General features: G+C 42.3%; 1 protein-coding gene across 3 annotated transcripts in view; it reads right to left on the bottom strand.

The window, feature by feature from the left end:
- Positions 1–6,183: 6,183 nt before the first annotated feature.
- The window catches only part of GSDMC (gasdermin C), an 83,555-nt gene continuing 74,911 nt past the window's right edge, over positions 6,184–14,827 (bottom strand). For 2 of the 3 annotated variants that reach the window (XM_030937303.1, XM_030937304.1), the window contains exons 7-14: positions 10,679–10,801; positions 10,088–10,129; positions 9,790–9,873; positions 9,503–9,529; positions 8,394–8,533; positions 7,956–8,085; positions 7,419–7,492; positions 6,184–6,710 (exon numbers count right to left, since the gene is read on the bottom strand). In XM_030937303.1, the coding sequence (XP_030793163.1) occupies positions 6,471–6,710; positions 7,419–7,492; positions 7,956–8,085; positions 8,394–8,533; positions 9,503–9,529; positions 9,790–9,873; positions 10,088–10,129; positions 10,679–10,801 (860 nt within the window). In that variant the 3' untranslated portion in view covers positions 6,184–6,470. The remainder of the gene's footprint in view (positions 6,711–7,418; positions 7,493–7,955; positions 8,086–8,393; positions 8,534–9,502; positions 9,530–9,789; positions 9,874–10,087; positions 10,130–10,678; positions 10,802–14,827) is intronic. The other variant, XM_010372134.2, reaches the window with a different exon arrangement.

The following is a 14,827-nucleotide window of genomic DNA, read 5'->3' as shown; positions in this document are numbered from 1 at the left end:
AAACATGGATGAATCTAAAGTCCTTTAGGCTAAGAAGCCAAACTCGCAAGGCTACCTAGAGTATGATTCCATTTCTGTGTTAGGACACAAAACCAATCAATGCTTATAATGGACTGAAGGTCGGAAGAGTGGCTAACTACAAAAACCCACAAGGGAAATTCAGGAGGGTGACAGTATTCTGTGTTTTGATTGTTGTGGTGGTTACATACTTGTATGCATTTGTTAAAACTACTAGAATTTTTAAGGGTGAATTTTATATTATGCCAATGATGCTCTATGAAAAAGGAAACCTTCTCTGACCCCCCATACCAGAGGTGCTTCCCCATTTGGGTGCTGTCACACCATTATGCCATTTGTCCCTTGTGTTGAAATAACAATATTTTAGATATAATACAACCATGCCATTATGAGCATTAATTTTACTGGTTTCATGTTTACTGTTTTAATGCAGCTGCTGGGAAAGTTAAGATTTTATATGTGGCTGCATTATATTTCCGTTGGACAGCTTTGCCTTAGCACCTGCCTAGATTGGTAGGAGAGGAGACCCTTGGACCTTTAACCCTCACCAGTTAGAAAAAGAAATAGTTTGGCTATATTCTTTTCAAATCCATCCTTTGGTATTCCCACTATGAGTTCTATGCTGAACTAGACTCAATATAGATGTCTAACTTTTCCTCGTCCCTTTCCATTCAGTAGAAAATCAGCAGATCATCTTCCCCTCCCAGCTGATGCGTGCTCCCCTTTCCGTGTCCATTCACCTTGAGAAAGTTTCTCCACACTTGCACAATATGCCTATAAGTCAGTCACGTAGTTAGACAACAAGGAACCTGAACTGCAAAGCTTCCTCCAAAGAACACCCCTTTGTACAGTACAGGCTCAACAAAGTCAGTATTTATTTTTGTCTTTTGGAAACACTTGTGTGATGTGAGCCAATTCCTCTAATAACTCTCTTCATAGATATATGGTTCTGTCTTTCTGGAGAACCCTAACTTGATATTTCTATTATTCTCACTTTTTTTTCCCATTCCCTAGAGAAGAATGGGTTCAATGAACGTATGTCAGAATGGGACACCAAGGAAGGCAGACGTCAGCTTCAGGAGCAGGGACAAATCCAAGGGCCAGGACCCTGGGAAGCACCTCTGAAATGCCTGGCTGTAGGAGTCTGGACATCTGTACAAGCGGAATTAATGTTTTTAACACCTCCTTTCTGTCAAGCACCTTGCATATATTATATAATCCAATCTTACAACAATATCCTAAAGATAAAGCAAAAGGACAGAAAAAATCTTGCCCCAAACCCATTCCCTTTCCATTTACTCCCTGTAGGGTTACACGAATAAGTGAAGTGCCTGACGGCGGAGAAACTGTGTTAACAGGATTGCCACACCTATAACTTCTGAGTAACATCCAGAACTGACACACAAAATAGTCCCATTCCTTTCCATTGACAGTATTCACAATGCATTTATTTTACTTTTGCCTCCTCTAATATTCATAAAAGTCCTATGCCTTCCCTTCTCAGTCTTAGGAATCTGATATGCAGCCCATTGAGAACATAGCCTAGAGCTGTACTTTCTGCATATCACCACCAGACAAGATTTACCAAAATGGAGTCTTACTTCCTATCATTTACATTGTAAAAACTACGGACTTGAAATATAAAATCTTAATTACATATGCCACTCCTCCGTGCACCAACATGCTGAGGGTCCTGCTTCGGGTAAGGTTCCTTGATTGACAATATTCTGTATACCTAGATGTGCCAAGAGGGTGAGCCGTCCCTGAGGACATGAGAGTTTCACATTTATGTTCATTTGCTTCACCATAGTAACTGATATGGTTTGGCTGTGTCCCCACCCAAATCTCATCTTGAATTGTAGCTCCTATAATTCCCAAGTGTTATGGGAGGTAGTGGGTGGGAGATAATTGAATCAAGCGGGCAGTGTCTCCCATACTGTTCTCATGGTAGTGAATAGTGGTAGTGAATAAGTCTCACGAGATCTGATGGTTTTATAAGAGGTTTCAAGGGACAAATGGAAAGGTTTCCCTTTTCATTTGGTTCTCATTCCCTCTTTGCCTGCCTCTTTTTTTATATAAATTACCCAGTCTCAGGTATGTCTTTATCAGCAGCATGAAACCGGACTAATACATTTTACTATTTATGTGCATGCCATAATATCATGTCATATACCTTAAATATACAAAACAAAATATATTTTTTAAAAAAAACAAATTTCACATATCAGAACCTCCTAGACCTCACCCTATGCAACTCTACCTTTTGCTGATTGATTTGTATCCTTTTGCTATAATAAAATGTAAATGCAAGTATGACACTTTCAATGAGTTCTGTGAGTTGTGTCAGTGAATTATTGAACCTGAAGATGTAGTGAGAAACACCAAGTTTCTAGCCAGCTGGTCAAAAGTGAAGATGTCCTGGGAACTCCCAAATTTGTACCTGGTGTCTGAGGTGAGGGCAGTGCCCTGCATCTGCAAAATTCAGCCTGACTCCAGGTAGTTATTGTCAAAAGTCATTTTTCTGATCTCACAAAAGTGGTATTGGCTACAGTGACCCAGACTCACTGAAACATGTGCTTTGGGAAGAGAAAGAATGAGAGAGTGAGAGATGAATACTCATTGATTCCTGAATGGCTACCTAGTCCCTAGTGACCTGTGATACAAAATTGCACCTGTGCAGTGATCAGTTATGATAGAAGTTTAGGATCTCTGTTTTCCAATTGCTAACTCTGATCTTAACTGATAAGAGTTAAGCAATGAAATTTTTCTTTTTTTGAGACAGAGTCTTGCTCTGTCACCCAGGCTGGAGTGCAGTGGCACGACCTTGGCTCACTGCAGCCTCCACGTCCCGGGTTCAAGCGATTCTTCTGCCTCAGCCTCTAGAGTAGCTGGGACTCCAGGTGCGCACCACCACTTTCGGCTAATGTTTGTAGTTTTAGTCGAGACGGCTTCACTATGTTGGCCAGGCTGGTCCCAAACTCCTGACCTCAAGTGATTCACCCGCCTCGGACTCCCAAAGCGCTGGGATTACAGACATGAGCCACTGAGCTGGGCCAGCAATGGAATTTAGAAAACAGAGATCCAACTCCTAAGGGAGCTGGCTCATTGTAATGCATCAGGAAATGCAAAGTAACAAGAAAGGGCAAAACATACAATTCCTTGCTTATTGTGATCCATGGTTAAAATGGAAGAAATAGACAAGTCAAGTTTAGATTCTGGCTGGCCTGACTACAGTACAGCCTCAGGACTCAGGATCATCATGGAAAGAATGTGCTGGGGCAGATCCTGATGCTGGATCACGATCGGATGCTGGCCCACCGGAGATATAGCCACTAGCCTCAAAGCCATTTCCAAAGGGAAAGGTTATGCTGAAACCTGGACAGTGAAGAAGACTCGTGTGGTTCCTAAGAGAATAGGGAAAAATGAAGAGGCTGAAATAAAGGAGAAAGAGAAAGGATGTCAGGCATCTCACCCCAGCAGGGTGAAAATCTTTAAATGCCTATAAAGAAATGGAGTGAATAAAGCAGATGTTCATGGGCCAAAAAAAGCTCTTAATGCAGCACTCTTAGGATTTGGGATGGGAGCCCCTGCTGTTCCTCCAACAATGAAGGGTCTGCTTTATTCACCCTAGTATGAAGGAATTAAGAAATCTGACCTCAGATCACCTGCCACGATGATCCCACAATCTAATTAGTACAAGGATTGACAAAAGGACCTGAGTTCCTTGAATGAATTCAGGTAGTTCATGTCAGAAGTAATTTCCAAAAGGGCAAAATCCCTTGATGAGGTGAGGGAACTCGGATACAGAGAATGTTTAAAATTGTAGAAAGTGAGAGACAGTCCGGGGCAATCATCCAAGACTGCCCAGACCTCCAGGTGAGCCCTCCTTCCCTTCCACATGCCATGACCTTAAGCACTGGAAAACACAGGTTTTAATCCAAAGTTTGCAGAGGAAAGAAACCATCTCATTTCATTTATAAGAGAGTTGAGAAAAACTCATTTACCCTATTGTCTTTGTGCAAATAGAGTTTGGACAGAGCTGCCCATGCTGAGGATGAGCATTACATGGCAGGGGAAGGCGGAGGGTGACAGAGATTCCATACAAACACACTACAGGAAAAGAAGAGAGTGGAGGAATCAATTCAGGTAGAAAACATAGCTCAAGAAAAAGAATTGTTTTATGCCATGGAAGAATTTAAGATAAATACTTTAATAAGGCAAAACCTCAAACTGCAAAGATAAAACAACAGAAATATGTGAAGAGAGATTGCAAAGCTAAGGAAATGAACTGAGATCACAACACAATATCTGAACTGATAAACTGGAAAGAATTATAGTTGACAGTTGAGTTATAGACATAGAGCAAAGACCTGCCATGATCTCAGAGAATGCAGACGAAAAAAAATCAAAGATGCAGGAATTAGACAAAATAATACACGAGAGCCCTACAGGACAATTGGTACCTGTGAGGTAGAGAATCTAACAAATAGAATATGAAAGATATTTAATTATTATAAGAGGAAAAATTCCTAAAAGAATTGAATCTGCAGCTCAGAAGGCACAGTGTCCCAGGAAAAGTGACACAGAGTGACTGAGACATGGGTATTGCCTGATTAAAGTGCTTAACTTCAAGGATGAAGAAATAATTCTTCAGGCATACATTTAGATGTATATGCAAAGAGTTTGAGAAAATTTGACTAGCTTTGATCTTCTTCAAGGCATAAAGAAGTCAACAGGAAACCTTTGCATGGCTACAAAAGACTGAGGGCAAGAAGGTGTTACCTAAAAATATAATCTCTCCCCAAGGAGTTTTTCAAGAATAAAGGCAACAGGCAAAGTTTCTCAAATATGAAGGGACTTGGGGAGTGAAGCACTACTGAAAAAATTATTAGATCACAGCCATTCAAGGAATAAAATAAAATGACTGGTAGTTAGCAATGAACAAATTTAAGTAGACTGGGAATGGTGGCTCACACCTGTAATCCCAGCACTTTGGGAGGCCCAAGCGGGCAGATCAATTGAGGCCAGGAGTTCAAGACCAGCCTGGCCAACATGGTGAAACCCCGTCTGTACAAAAAAAAAAAAAAAATACAAAAAGTAGCCGAGTGTGGTGGTGCATGCCTGTAATCCCAGCTATTCAGGAAGATGAGGCACAAGAATCACTTGAACCTGGGAGGTGGAGGTTGCAGTGAGCTGAGACCATGCCACTGCATTCCAGCCTTAGTGACAGAGTGAGACTCTGTCTCAAAAAAAATAAAGAATTAACACTAAACAGACATGAGGAATATGGTTACACTCCTTGGCAATTTACAAATAATAAAATAATTGGAGATAGGAGATGATAGAAGAGCAAGATGGGAGAAGAACTCATTTTCTTGCCTTTTTTAGCAAAAAATAAGTAAACACTGTCTAAAAGTGAAGACATGATGTGAGCAATAGGGATTACTGGAATACACTGGAGTGAACTAGTGATAAGGCACTTGATTATCGTCATGTGGAAATGCGGGCCAAGGTGATTCTGATGAGACATCATATTTAAAATCTTGGTTGATGATTCTAGATGACAGGGAGCCTCTAAAGGATTTTAGGCAGAGGAGTGACATACAAAGGTTGCATTTTTTAAAATTATTCCCCATGCCTGCTGTGATAAGAGCCTCCAGGATTCAAGGAGAATTTGAAGAGAACAAGATGGTGGCAGGACAACCAGCTGGGAGCACTAGATCAGCTGTCCAGGTGAGAAGAGGAGGGCTATAGTGAGTCGGCTAGACTGTGTTGATCGGGGATTAAGGAGAGAGAGGAGTCAAGGTGGACTCCCAGGTTTCAGCTTAGGAGGCCAGGTGGCAAATGACACAGAGAGCACAGAGCGAGACAGATATATGACCAAGAAAATGTGAAAATGTTAATAATTGAGGAATATGCACATACACACACACGTGGGGGCTAACATTTAATATGAAACGTCAGACTCACAAAATGTTTCAAGAAAAAGAAAAGAAACCTCTTCTATATCCTTCACCCATATTCCCCAATTATTAATACTTTATCACATTTACCTGGTCATGTATCTGTCTATCATCAAGTCAACTTACTTTTTGTTGCATTTCAATATCAGTTACCGTTATCAGTACACTTCACCCAAAACAATTCAAAATGCACACTGTTAACTAGTGTCAGTATTTGTTTTTATTATTTTGAAGTAAAACTTATACATAGTGAAATGCTTACGTCTTTAACATACTATTTGAGGCGTTTTGACAAATATATAAACTCTTGTCAATATATAGAGTATTCCACCACCCCAAAACATTTCCTAAAGTCTCTACCCATTGCTGTCTCTACTCCACCTGGAAATGCAGAGAGGCACAGCCCTCTCTCTTGCACCCATAAGGACACTCACAGCATAGACTGGGCAAGGGCCAGTATCTCTGGACTGACTGCCCATGAGGGAGGGCTTAGGCCTCAGCCAGCTGCTGTAGCAATGAGAGAGTCCCATAGAGGGCAGACAGGGGCATCTTTGCTTCTAGATCCCAGGTTGACCTGGGGTTATACAGCTCCATCCTCAGGCCGCACTCCTCCAGCAGGCCATAGGTGATGGCCAAACCCTCACTCTGGAGTGGGGCAAGGAGCTCGGGTTTGAGGGTGAAGGGAATGCTCCAGGGGTATCTGAAGTTCGGCTCCAGGATGCTCCTTACCTAGAAGAAGGATGATCAGACTCTACAGACCAGCCTTTAAGATCAGGAAGAAAAGGCTTCTGCCCAGCACCCAGGGCCATGCAGGATAACAGAAGGAGCAAGAGCTTTGGGATCCAGAGGACCAGAAGTAACATGTTCGTCATATCCTATGATCCACAGATCAAGTTATGGGAAATCAGGGAGCACTGGTTCCACATCTATGAAATGGTGAAAATAAAACTCTCCTCATAGAATAGTGGTGTTTTTATTTCTAAATGTATATGCACATATGTAAGAATACAGTAAATGCATATAAAGGTATGTATTTATATGTACATATACTTGGAGAGAGAAAAACAGAGAAATTAGCAAATCATAACAGTGTAACTAGAGCAGAAGTAATTAGCAAATGGTAACAGTGTGAGTAGAGCAGGAATATGATATCCCCTTAGTCCTCAAAGTCCTGTGCTCCCATATGGCTATTTTAGACCATTGGGGAATGCTGCAGAGATTGCCATGGAAACTAAGACCCTCCTGAGGGAGGCTCATACCCACTGGACCAGCTCTCCAGAAGGACACTGCAGCTAGGGATTTCCCAGTGGCCACCGTTGGATAAGGACTCCCCTCCCAGCATAAACCTGTATCATCTCTCTTTCCTCAGAATCTTTCTTCTTATCTCTGGTTCCCTCACCCTCTTCCCTGAACTTCTGGCCCCTGGGAAGTTCTCACCAGCTCCTGTTGCTGAAGCAGGATCCTCTTCTCCACAGAACAGGCCAGCAAATCGTGTTGGATGTCACTCAGCACTGAGGGTGGAGGACATGTGGGGAAAGACAGTAGTGAAGAATCCAGATTTTTCCTCCCACCATAAAGCAGGAGACTCCCTGAGAGAATAACTTCAAAGTAGAGGAATAAAACCCATGAGACTTAAAGGTCAAGCTCCCTGCCCTGGGAAGCCCTTCAGAATGGTCTCCAGGATGCTAAATAAGAGGAACCAGAGGATGGGATTCAGGGGCTGAAGGCTGGAATCACCCACCTCCAGTGATCTGCGGATGAACATAAACTGGTGACTTCCTAGGCCTTAAACTCATTCTGTATCATATGGCAAGTTATCACAGTGAGCCCTCTGACCTTAGAGAGAGCTGTGATGTAAGGACGAAAGATCATGGCATTCAAAGGGCTTTGGACACATGGCATCTAACACAGCTTTTTGGGGGGTCTGGGGACCAAACTTATGATTCTCCCATTCTTCCCTTTAATTAATCTTACCCATTATGGCTTCAAGGAGATAAAGAATGGGGTCCTTTGGGTTAAACCATGCACGGTTTGACTCCTGTTGGAGTTTCTTTAGGATGGCACCACCAGGGCCATCCAAATGACCTGGGCTGTCCAATTCCAGCTATAGAAGACAGGTATTATTGTTAATAATAATACTGATAACAGTAACATTATATAATTTGCCTGTGTCTACTGGTGATAACCAAGGGGTAGGGGTGAGGGTTCTCTACCTCCCACCAGGGTTTCCAAGCAGCCTCAGTAGTGGGGGCGGCACTTTCTGGCCCATTGTGCCCGGCGCCAGAGTCCCAAGTCTTTCGCATTCCCCTGGCATCTTGCTTATTCTTCCTCCCCCATGTAACTTGGGAGTCATATCTCCTAGCCAATCCCATTTACAGCTTATCAGACCTATACAACTGTGGAGCCCCTCACCATGTCCATCAGGTCCTGTAGAGCCCCTCTGTCTCCGAGCATGGCCAGGATACTATAGAACACGACATCCTGAACATCCTTTGAGAGCTGAGACAGTGTCTTTATTTTCTGGAAAACCTCCTCTTGTAGATGCTTGAAATCTGCTCTCAGGCATTAATGCCAACCAGAAAGTGGGGCAAGTATTTGATTAGAACATCCTTGAAATGATAGCCTGTTTGCATGAATATGAGCCAAACTCTTCTATCCCTTTCAGCTACTAACCAAAATTGTCTCTGCTAATGGCACACTTGAGCTCTGTGGATAGAGCTGTCATAGAAGGTAAAAAGATGGACAATCCAGCGTTCTGAAAAGAGGAAATAGGATACTAGGAGCAGAGATTGAGATTTTGAAAAGACATCATCACTAATGGAAGATAATGACAAAGTGGTCATTTCTAGGACATGTCAGGAATACTGTAAAATCTAGCACTGGGCTTTAGAGGCGAAAATCTTAGGTGCTCTGGAATCAGTTTCCATATTGGTTAAATGGGATGCTATGAGGATTAAAAGAGTTTATGTAGGCCAAGCATGGTTGCTCATACCTGTCATTCCAGTGCTTTGGGAGGCTGAGATGGGGGGGTTGCTTGAGGCCAGGAGTTCAAGACCAGCCTGGCCAACATAGTGAGACCCCATCTCAAAAAGCAAGAGAGAGACAGAGTTTATGTATGTAAGGCGCTTGGCACATATAAGCTGCCCTTATTATCAGGCAACTTTGCCAGTATCCTCAAAGTCTATGAAGAATTAACCATGGGGTGGATGTTGGGGGCCCTCTGTTTCTCCCAGGAGGCATCAGGCGCCCTCAGGGTGATCTGCTTGAGATGACAGATCACTGGATTGGAAGCTCCAAAGAGGCAAGAATTTATGTCTGTTTGGTTCACAGCCATAACTTTCAGGTTCAGAATAATGCTTGTTGTCCAATAAGTCCTCAACAAACATTTGTTTGTTTCATGAGCAAAGTGTAAATTTGGAAGTGGATCTAGATTTCTGACTTGCATGGAAACCACCAGTTTAGGTGCTCAGACTTGCAGCTCCCACCCAGAAGCCCCAGGTTCCCCCTTAATAAATACTTACTTTGCCAGAAGGGTTCCTCTATTCTTCCTAGAAGGAGAATCAAGTCATCATCTCACTTCCTCATCCCCCCACATTAGCTTTTGAGATGTTTTGGAGGGTTCTGCTCTCCTACCACCTCCTCCCTCTCACTTAACTTCTTCCTGCCCCCATCACCATTCATCCCTCCATGTTCTCAGCCTTTCTGGACCCTTTCCATTCCATATGACCAAGGGCCAGTCCCTTGGTCACCTAGGGCCACCTAGGGCAGTGGTGGCAAAGGCAAGGCAGGAGCAATCTGCCCTACTTACCCCATGTGTGCAGGATGGGATCCCCACCACCACCTCCAGCAAACTCACACTCACCTACTGGGAGAATGCAAACTTGTTCATATTCTAAAAAGAGAAATGAAATTCCTCACCAAAGAGGCTCAAAGACTGGATTTCTCCAGCCTTCTGCCTTTCTTTCCCTGAACCCCTCTTCTCTATCTGTTCCAGCCCTTTTCCCAAAGGGCCAGACTCCAAGACCTTGGGTAATAGCACCAAAGGCAATCAGGTGAGTTTTTGTTGTGCAGATTGTCCTGGGAGGGGAGGGCCAGATTCCACTCACTTGGCAAATGCCCTCTCAAAAATTTCGGTTTCAGAAATAGCTCTGGAAAGAGAAAGAAAAGTGTTTACTCACCAAACATTAGTCTACCCCTACTTTTCCTCTTCTACTTCTTTCCCTCTTGGTCTCACCTCTAACTCCTCTATCCTCCCCTTATTCCCCACATGTACCATCAGTTCAGTTGAAAAACTTCCCTAGAGAGATGGATCCCCAGGGAGCCTCTCTCCCCAACAGACTCACACCATTCCCAATGTTCAAAGGAGAAAGCCTGGTTTCCCTGTGGCCCCAGGGGACAGTGGCTCAGTCAGAGGAAGGGGTCAGTTGCAGGAAATGGAGGAGCCTGATTGGGGGAAAGTTCTCTGTGGGTCTGTGTGGGCTGAGCCCAAGCAGGGCTCTTGTGGGAATCCAAAGGGGGTCAGGGATCAGCAGTGCCTCAGTTCTGGGCAAAAAAAACTGCCAGAGGAGGATGAGCGAGATGGTGCAATAGAAGCCTACATGGTTCATATACCCCACACAAACACCAAATTTTAACAACTGTCTGCACAAAGAAAAGCACGATCATAGAAGCAAAAATCAGGTGAGTAATCACAGTACCTGGTTTTAACTTCATATCTTTGGGCGAGGCATTGAAGAGGGTTGGAGAGATAGTATGAAATGATGGTAGCCACTCCTCACTCCTCGCAGCACAGTAGAATACCCTCTCAGAAATTTTGGACTCTTGGGAGAGAGGGAGAGCACAGTGACTGGGTGAAAAACTTTACATTGAACTCAGTACTGCCTTGTCATAGCAGAGAGCAGAGCCAGGCTGGGCTCAATCAGTGCCAGTGCACAAAGGGAGAATTTGGATAAGACCCAGTCAAAGGGGAATTGCCCATTCCTTCTTTCAGAACTCAAGTTTCTTGGCAAGCCTCACAAATGCCAGCCAGAGTGCTCTGGAGTCCTAGGTAAACTTAAAGGTCAGTCTAGGACAGAAGGACTGCAATATTTAGGCAATTTCTAATGCTGAGCTGGGCTCAGAGCCAGAGGACTAGAGTGACATGTGACCTAAAGAGATACCAGCTGGGGTGACTAAATAAAGGTGCTTGTCCTAACCCACTTCCAATCTCAGGCAGTGCAGCTCACAGCAATGAAAGCGTTTCATTACCTTTGTTTAAGTGGAAGAGAGTGAAGAGTAGAGAGGATTCTGTCCTGCATCTTGGATACCATCTCAGCCACAGTAGGATAGGAGACTAGGTAGAGTTGTGAGGCCCCCATTCCAAGCCCTAGCTCCTGGACAACATCTCTAGACACCCCTGGGTGAAAACGGAACCTACTGCCTTGAAGGGAAGAACACAGTCCTGCAGAATTCATCATCTGCTTAATAAAGAACCACTGGGCCCTAAATAATGAGCAGCAGTACCCAGGTGGTATGTAGTGGGCCTTGGGCTCTGAGATGTACTGACTAAAGGTGTGACCCAGCATATTCCCAACTGTGGTGGCTATGGTGAAAGACTCCTTCTATTTGAGAAAAGCAGAGGGAAAAGTCAAGAGGAGGCTTTGCCTTGCATCTTAGGTACCAGTTCAGCCACAGTGGTGTAGTGCACCAAGCAGGCTCTTGGGGCCCTCAAGATCAGGTCTAGGGTCTTCAATAGCATTTCTGGACCTGCCCTGGGCCAGAGGAGAGCCCATTTCCCTAAAGGGTGAGACCCAGGCCAGACAGCATTTACCACAAGCTGACTGTTGAGCCCCTGGGCTGTCAGCAAACATATGCAGTGGCCTGGCAGAACCCCTCATGGGCCAGTGGTAATGGTGACCACAGAGAGAGCTTCTCTACCTGTGAAAAGGGGAGGGAAGAGTGGGAAAAACTTTGTCTTGTGATTTGAGTGACAGCTTAGCAGTAGTAGAGTAGAACATAAGGTAAATTTATAAGATTTTTTACTTCAATCCCTAGCTCCCAAACTGCATCTCTGCACTTACCCAGGGCCTGGGAAAACTCACTGCTCTGAAGGAAGTGAAAAAACCTCACTGGTTTTGTCACCTGCTGATTGTAGAGCCCTAGGGCCTTGAGTGAACACAGGTGGCAGCCAAGTAGTGGTTACAGCAGGCGTTTGGTGAGACCCAGTTCTGTGCTGGCTTCAGGTCTAACCCAGTGCAGTGCCAGTGGTGGTGGCCACAGGGGTGCTTGCCTCACCACGCTCCCAATTCCAGGTGGCTCAGCAGAGAGAGAGAGAGACCCCATTTGTTTGGGGGAAAGTAAGGGGAAAAAACAAGAGTCTCTGCCTGGAAATCCAGGTAATTTTTCTGGATCTTACGCAAGACCACCAAAGCAGAACTTCTATGAGTCTAAAACAACCACAGAGATATTAAACAGGAAGTTCAAGTCCCTTTGAATACCTGGAAAGCCTTCTCAAGGACAGGCACAAACAAGCCCAGACTGAGAAGACTACAATAAATACCTAACTCATCAATGCCTAGATACCAAAAAACACCTGCAAGAATCAGGATCATCCAGGAAAACATGACCTCACCAGTGAACTAAACAAGGCACCAGGGACAAATCCTGGGGGAAAAAAAGAGACATGTGACCTTTCAGATAAAGAATTCAGAATAGTATTTTGAAGAAACTCAAAGAAATTCAAGATAGCATGAGAAGGAATTCAGAATTCTATCAGGTACATTTAAAAAAGAAATTGAAATAATTAAAAAGAATTAAGCAGAAATTCTGGAGTTGAAAAATGCAATTGACATACTGAAGAATTCAAGAGAGTCACTTAATAATAGACTTGATCAAGCATAAGGAAGTATTAGTGAGCTTGAAGACAGCCTATTGGAAAATATACAGTCAGAGGAACCAAAAGAAAACAGAATAAAAAGCAATGAAGCACACACATACGATCTAGAAAATAGCCTCAGAAAAATCTGAAAGTTGTTGACCTTAAAGAGGACATAGAGAAAGAGATAGGGTAAGAAAGTTTATCCAAAGGAATAACATTAAATAATTTCCCAAACCTATAGAAAGATATCAACATTCAAGTACAAGTAAGTTATAGAACACCACAAAGATTTAACCCAAAGCAGACTACCTCAAGGCGTCTCATAATCAAAGTCTCAAAGATCAAGGATAAAGAAAGGATCCTAAAGCAGAAAGGAAAAAGAAACAAATAGCACACAATGGAGTTGCAATATGTCTGGCAGCAGACTTTTCACTGGAAATCGTGCAGGCCAGGAGAGAATGGCATGACATATTTAAATTGCTGAAGAAAAAAAACTATTATCCTAGAATAGTGTAACTGGCAAAAATATCCTCCAAGGATGAAGAGAAATAAAGACATCTCCAGACAAACAAAAGCTGAGTAATTTCATCAACACCAGACCTGTCTTATAAGAAATGTTAAAGTGAGTTCTTCAGTCTGAAAGAAAAGGACATTAATGAGCAGGAAGAAATCATCTAAAGATACAAAACTCACTGGTAATAGAAAGCACATGGAAAAACATAAACATTATAACACTATAATCGTGGCATATAAACTACTCAAGCAGAAAGACTAAATGATGAATCAATAAAAAATAACAACTACAACAACTTTTCAAGACATAGTACAATAAGACATAAAGACAAACAACAAAAAGTTAGAAAGTGGGAAGGTAAAGTGTAGAGTTTTTATTTTATTAGGTTTCCTTTTGCTTACTAGTTAATTTGCTTATGTAATCAATGTTAAGTTCTCATCAGTTTAAAATAATGGGTTATGAGACATTATTTGCAAGTCTGACAGTAACCTCAAATCAAAAATCTTACGATGGGTACACAAAACATAAAGCAAAAAATAAAACACCACCAGAGAAAATCACCTTCCCTAAAAGGAAGGCCAAAACGAAGAAAAGAAGGCCACAAAACAAACAGAAAATAAATAACAAAATGGCAGGAGTAAATCCCTATTTATCAACAATAGCATTAATTGTAAATGGGCTAAACTCATCAATCAAAAGATGAAGAGTGGCTAAAAGGATTTAAAAAAAAAAAAAAAAAACAAGACTCCATGATCTGTTGCCTACAAGAAACACACTTCGCCTATAAAGATACACATAGACTGAAAATAAAGGGATGGAAAAAGATATTCCATGCTAAAGGAAACCAAAAAAAAAAAAAAGGCAGGAATAGCTATACTTATGTCAAACAAAATAGATTTCAAGACAAAAACTGTAAGGAGAAACAAAAAAGGTCATTATATAAAGATAAGGGGGTCAATCTAGCAACAGGATATAATGATGGTAAATATATATGTACTCAACACTAGAGTAACCAGATATATAAATCAAATATTATTAGAGTTAAAGAGAGAGATATTATTAGAGCTAAAGAGAGAGAGAGCTAAAGAGAGATTCTTAGAGCTAAAGAGACAGTAATAGGTGAAGACCTCAACACCCTACTTTCAGCACTGAACAGATCTCCCAGAAAGAAACTCAAGAAAGAAACATGAGACTTATTCTGCACTATAGAACAAACAGACCTGATAGATACTTACAGAACATTTCATCTAAAGGCTGCAGAATACACATTTTTTTCTCCTCACCATATGGATAATTCTCAGTGATACACCATGTTAGGTGATAAAACAAATGTTAAAACATTCCAAAATATTGAAATAATATCAACCATCTTCTCTGACCACAATGGAATAAAACTAGAAATCAATAATAAGAGGAATTTTGGAAACTATACAAATACATGGAAATTAAACAATATGCTCCTGAATGACCAGTGGG

This window comes from Rhinopithecus roxellana, chromosome 9 (assembly GCF_007565055.1).
Source record: "Rhinopithecus roxellana isolate Shanxi Qingling chromosome 9, ASM756505v1, whole genome shotgun sequence".
Taxonomy (NCBI): Eukaryota; Metazoa; Chordata; class Mammalia; order Primates; family Cercopithecidae; genus Rhinopithecus; species Rhinopithecus roxellana.
The sequence above is the reverse complement of the archived record's forward strand: the minus strand, read 5'-3'. Positions and strand labels throughout refer to the sequence as shown.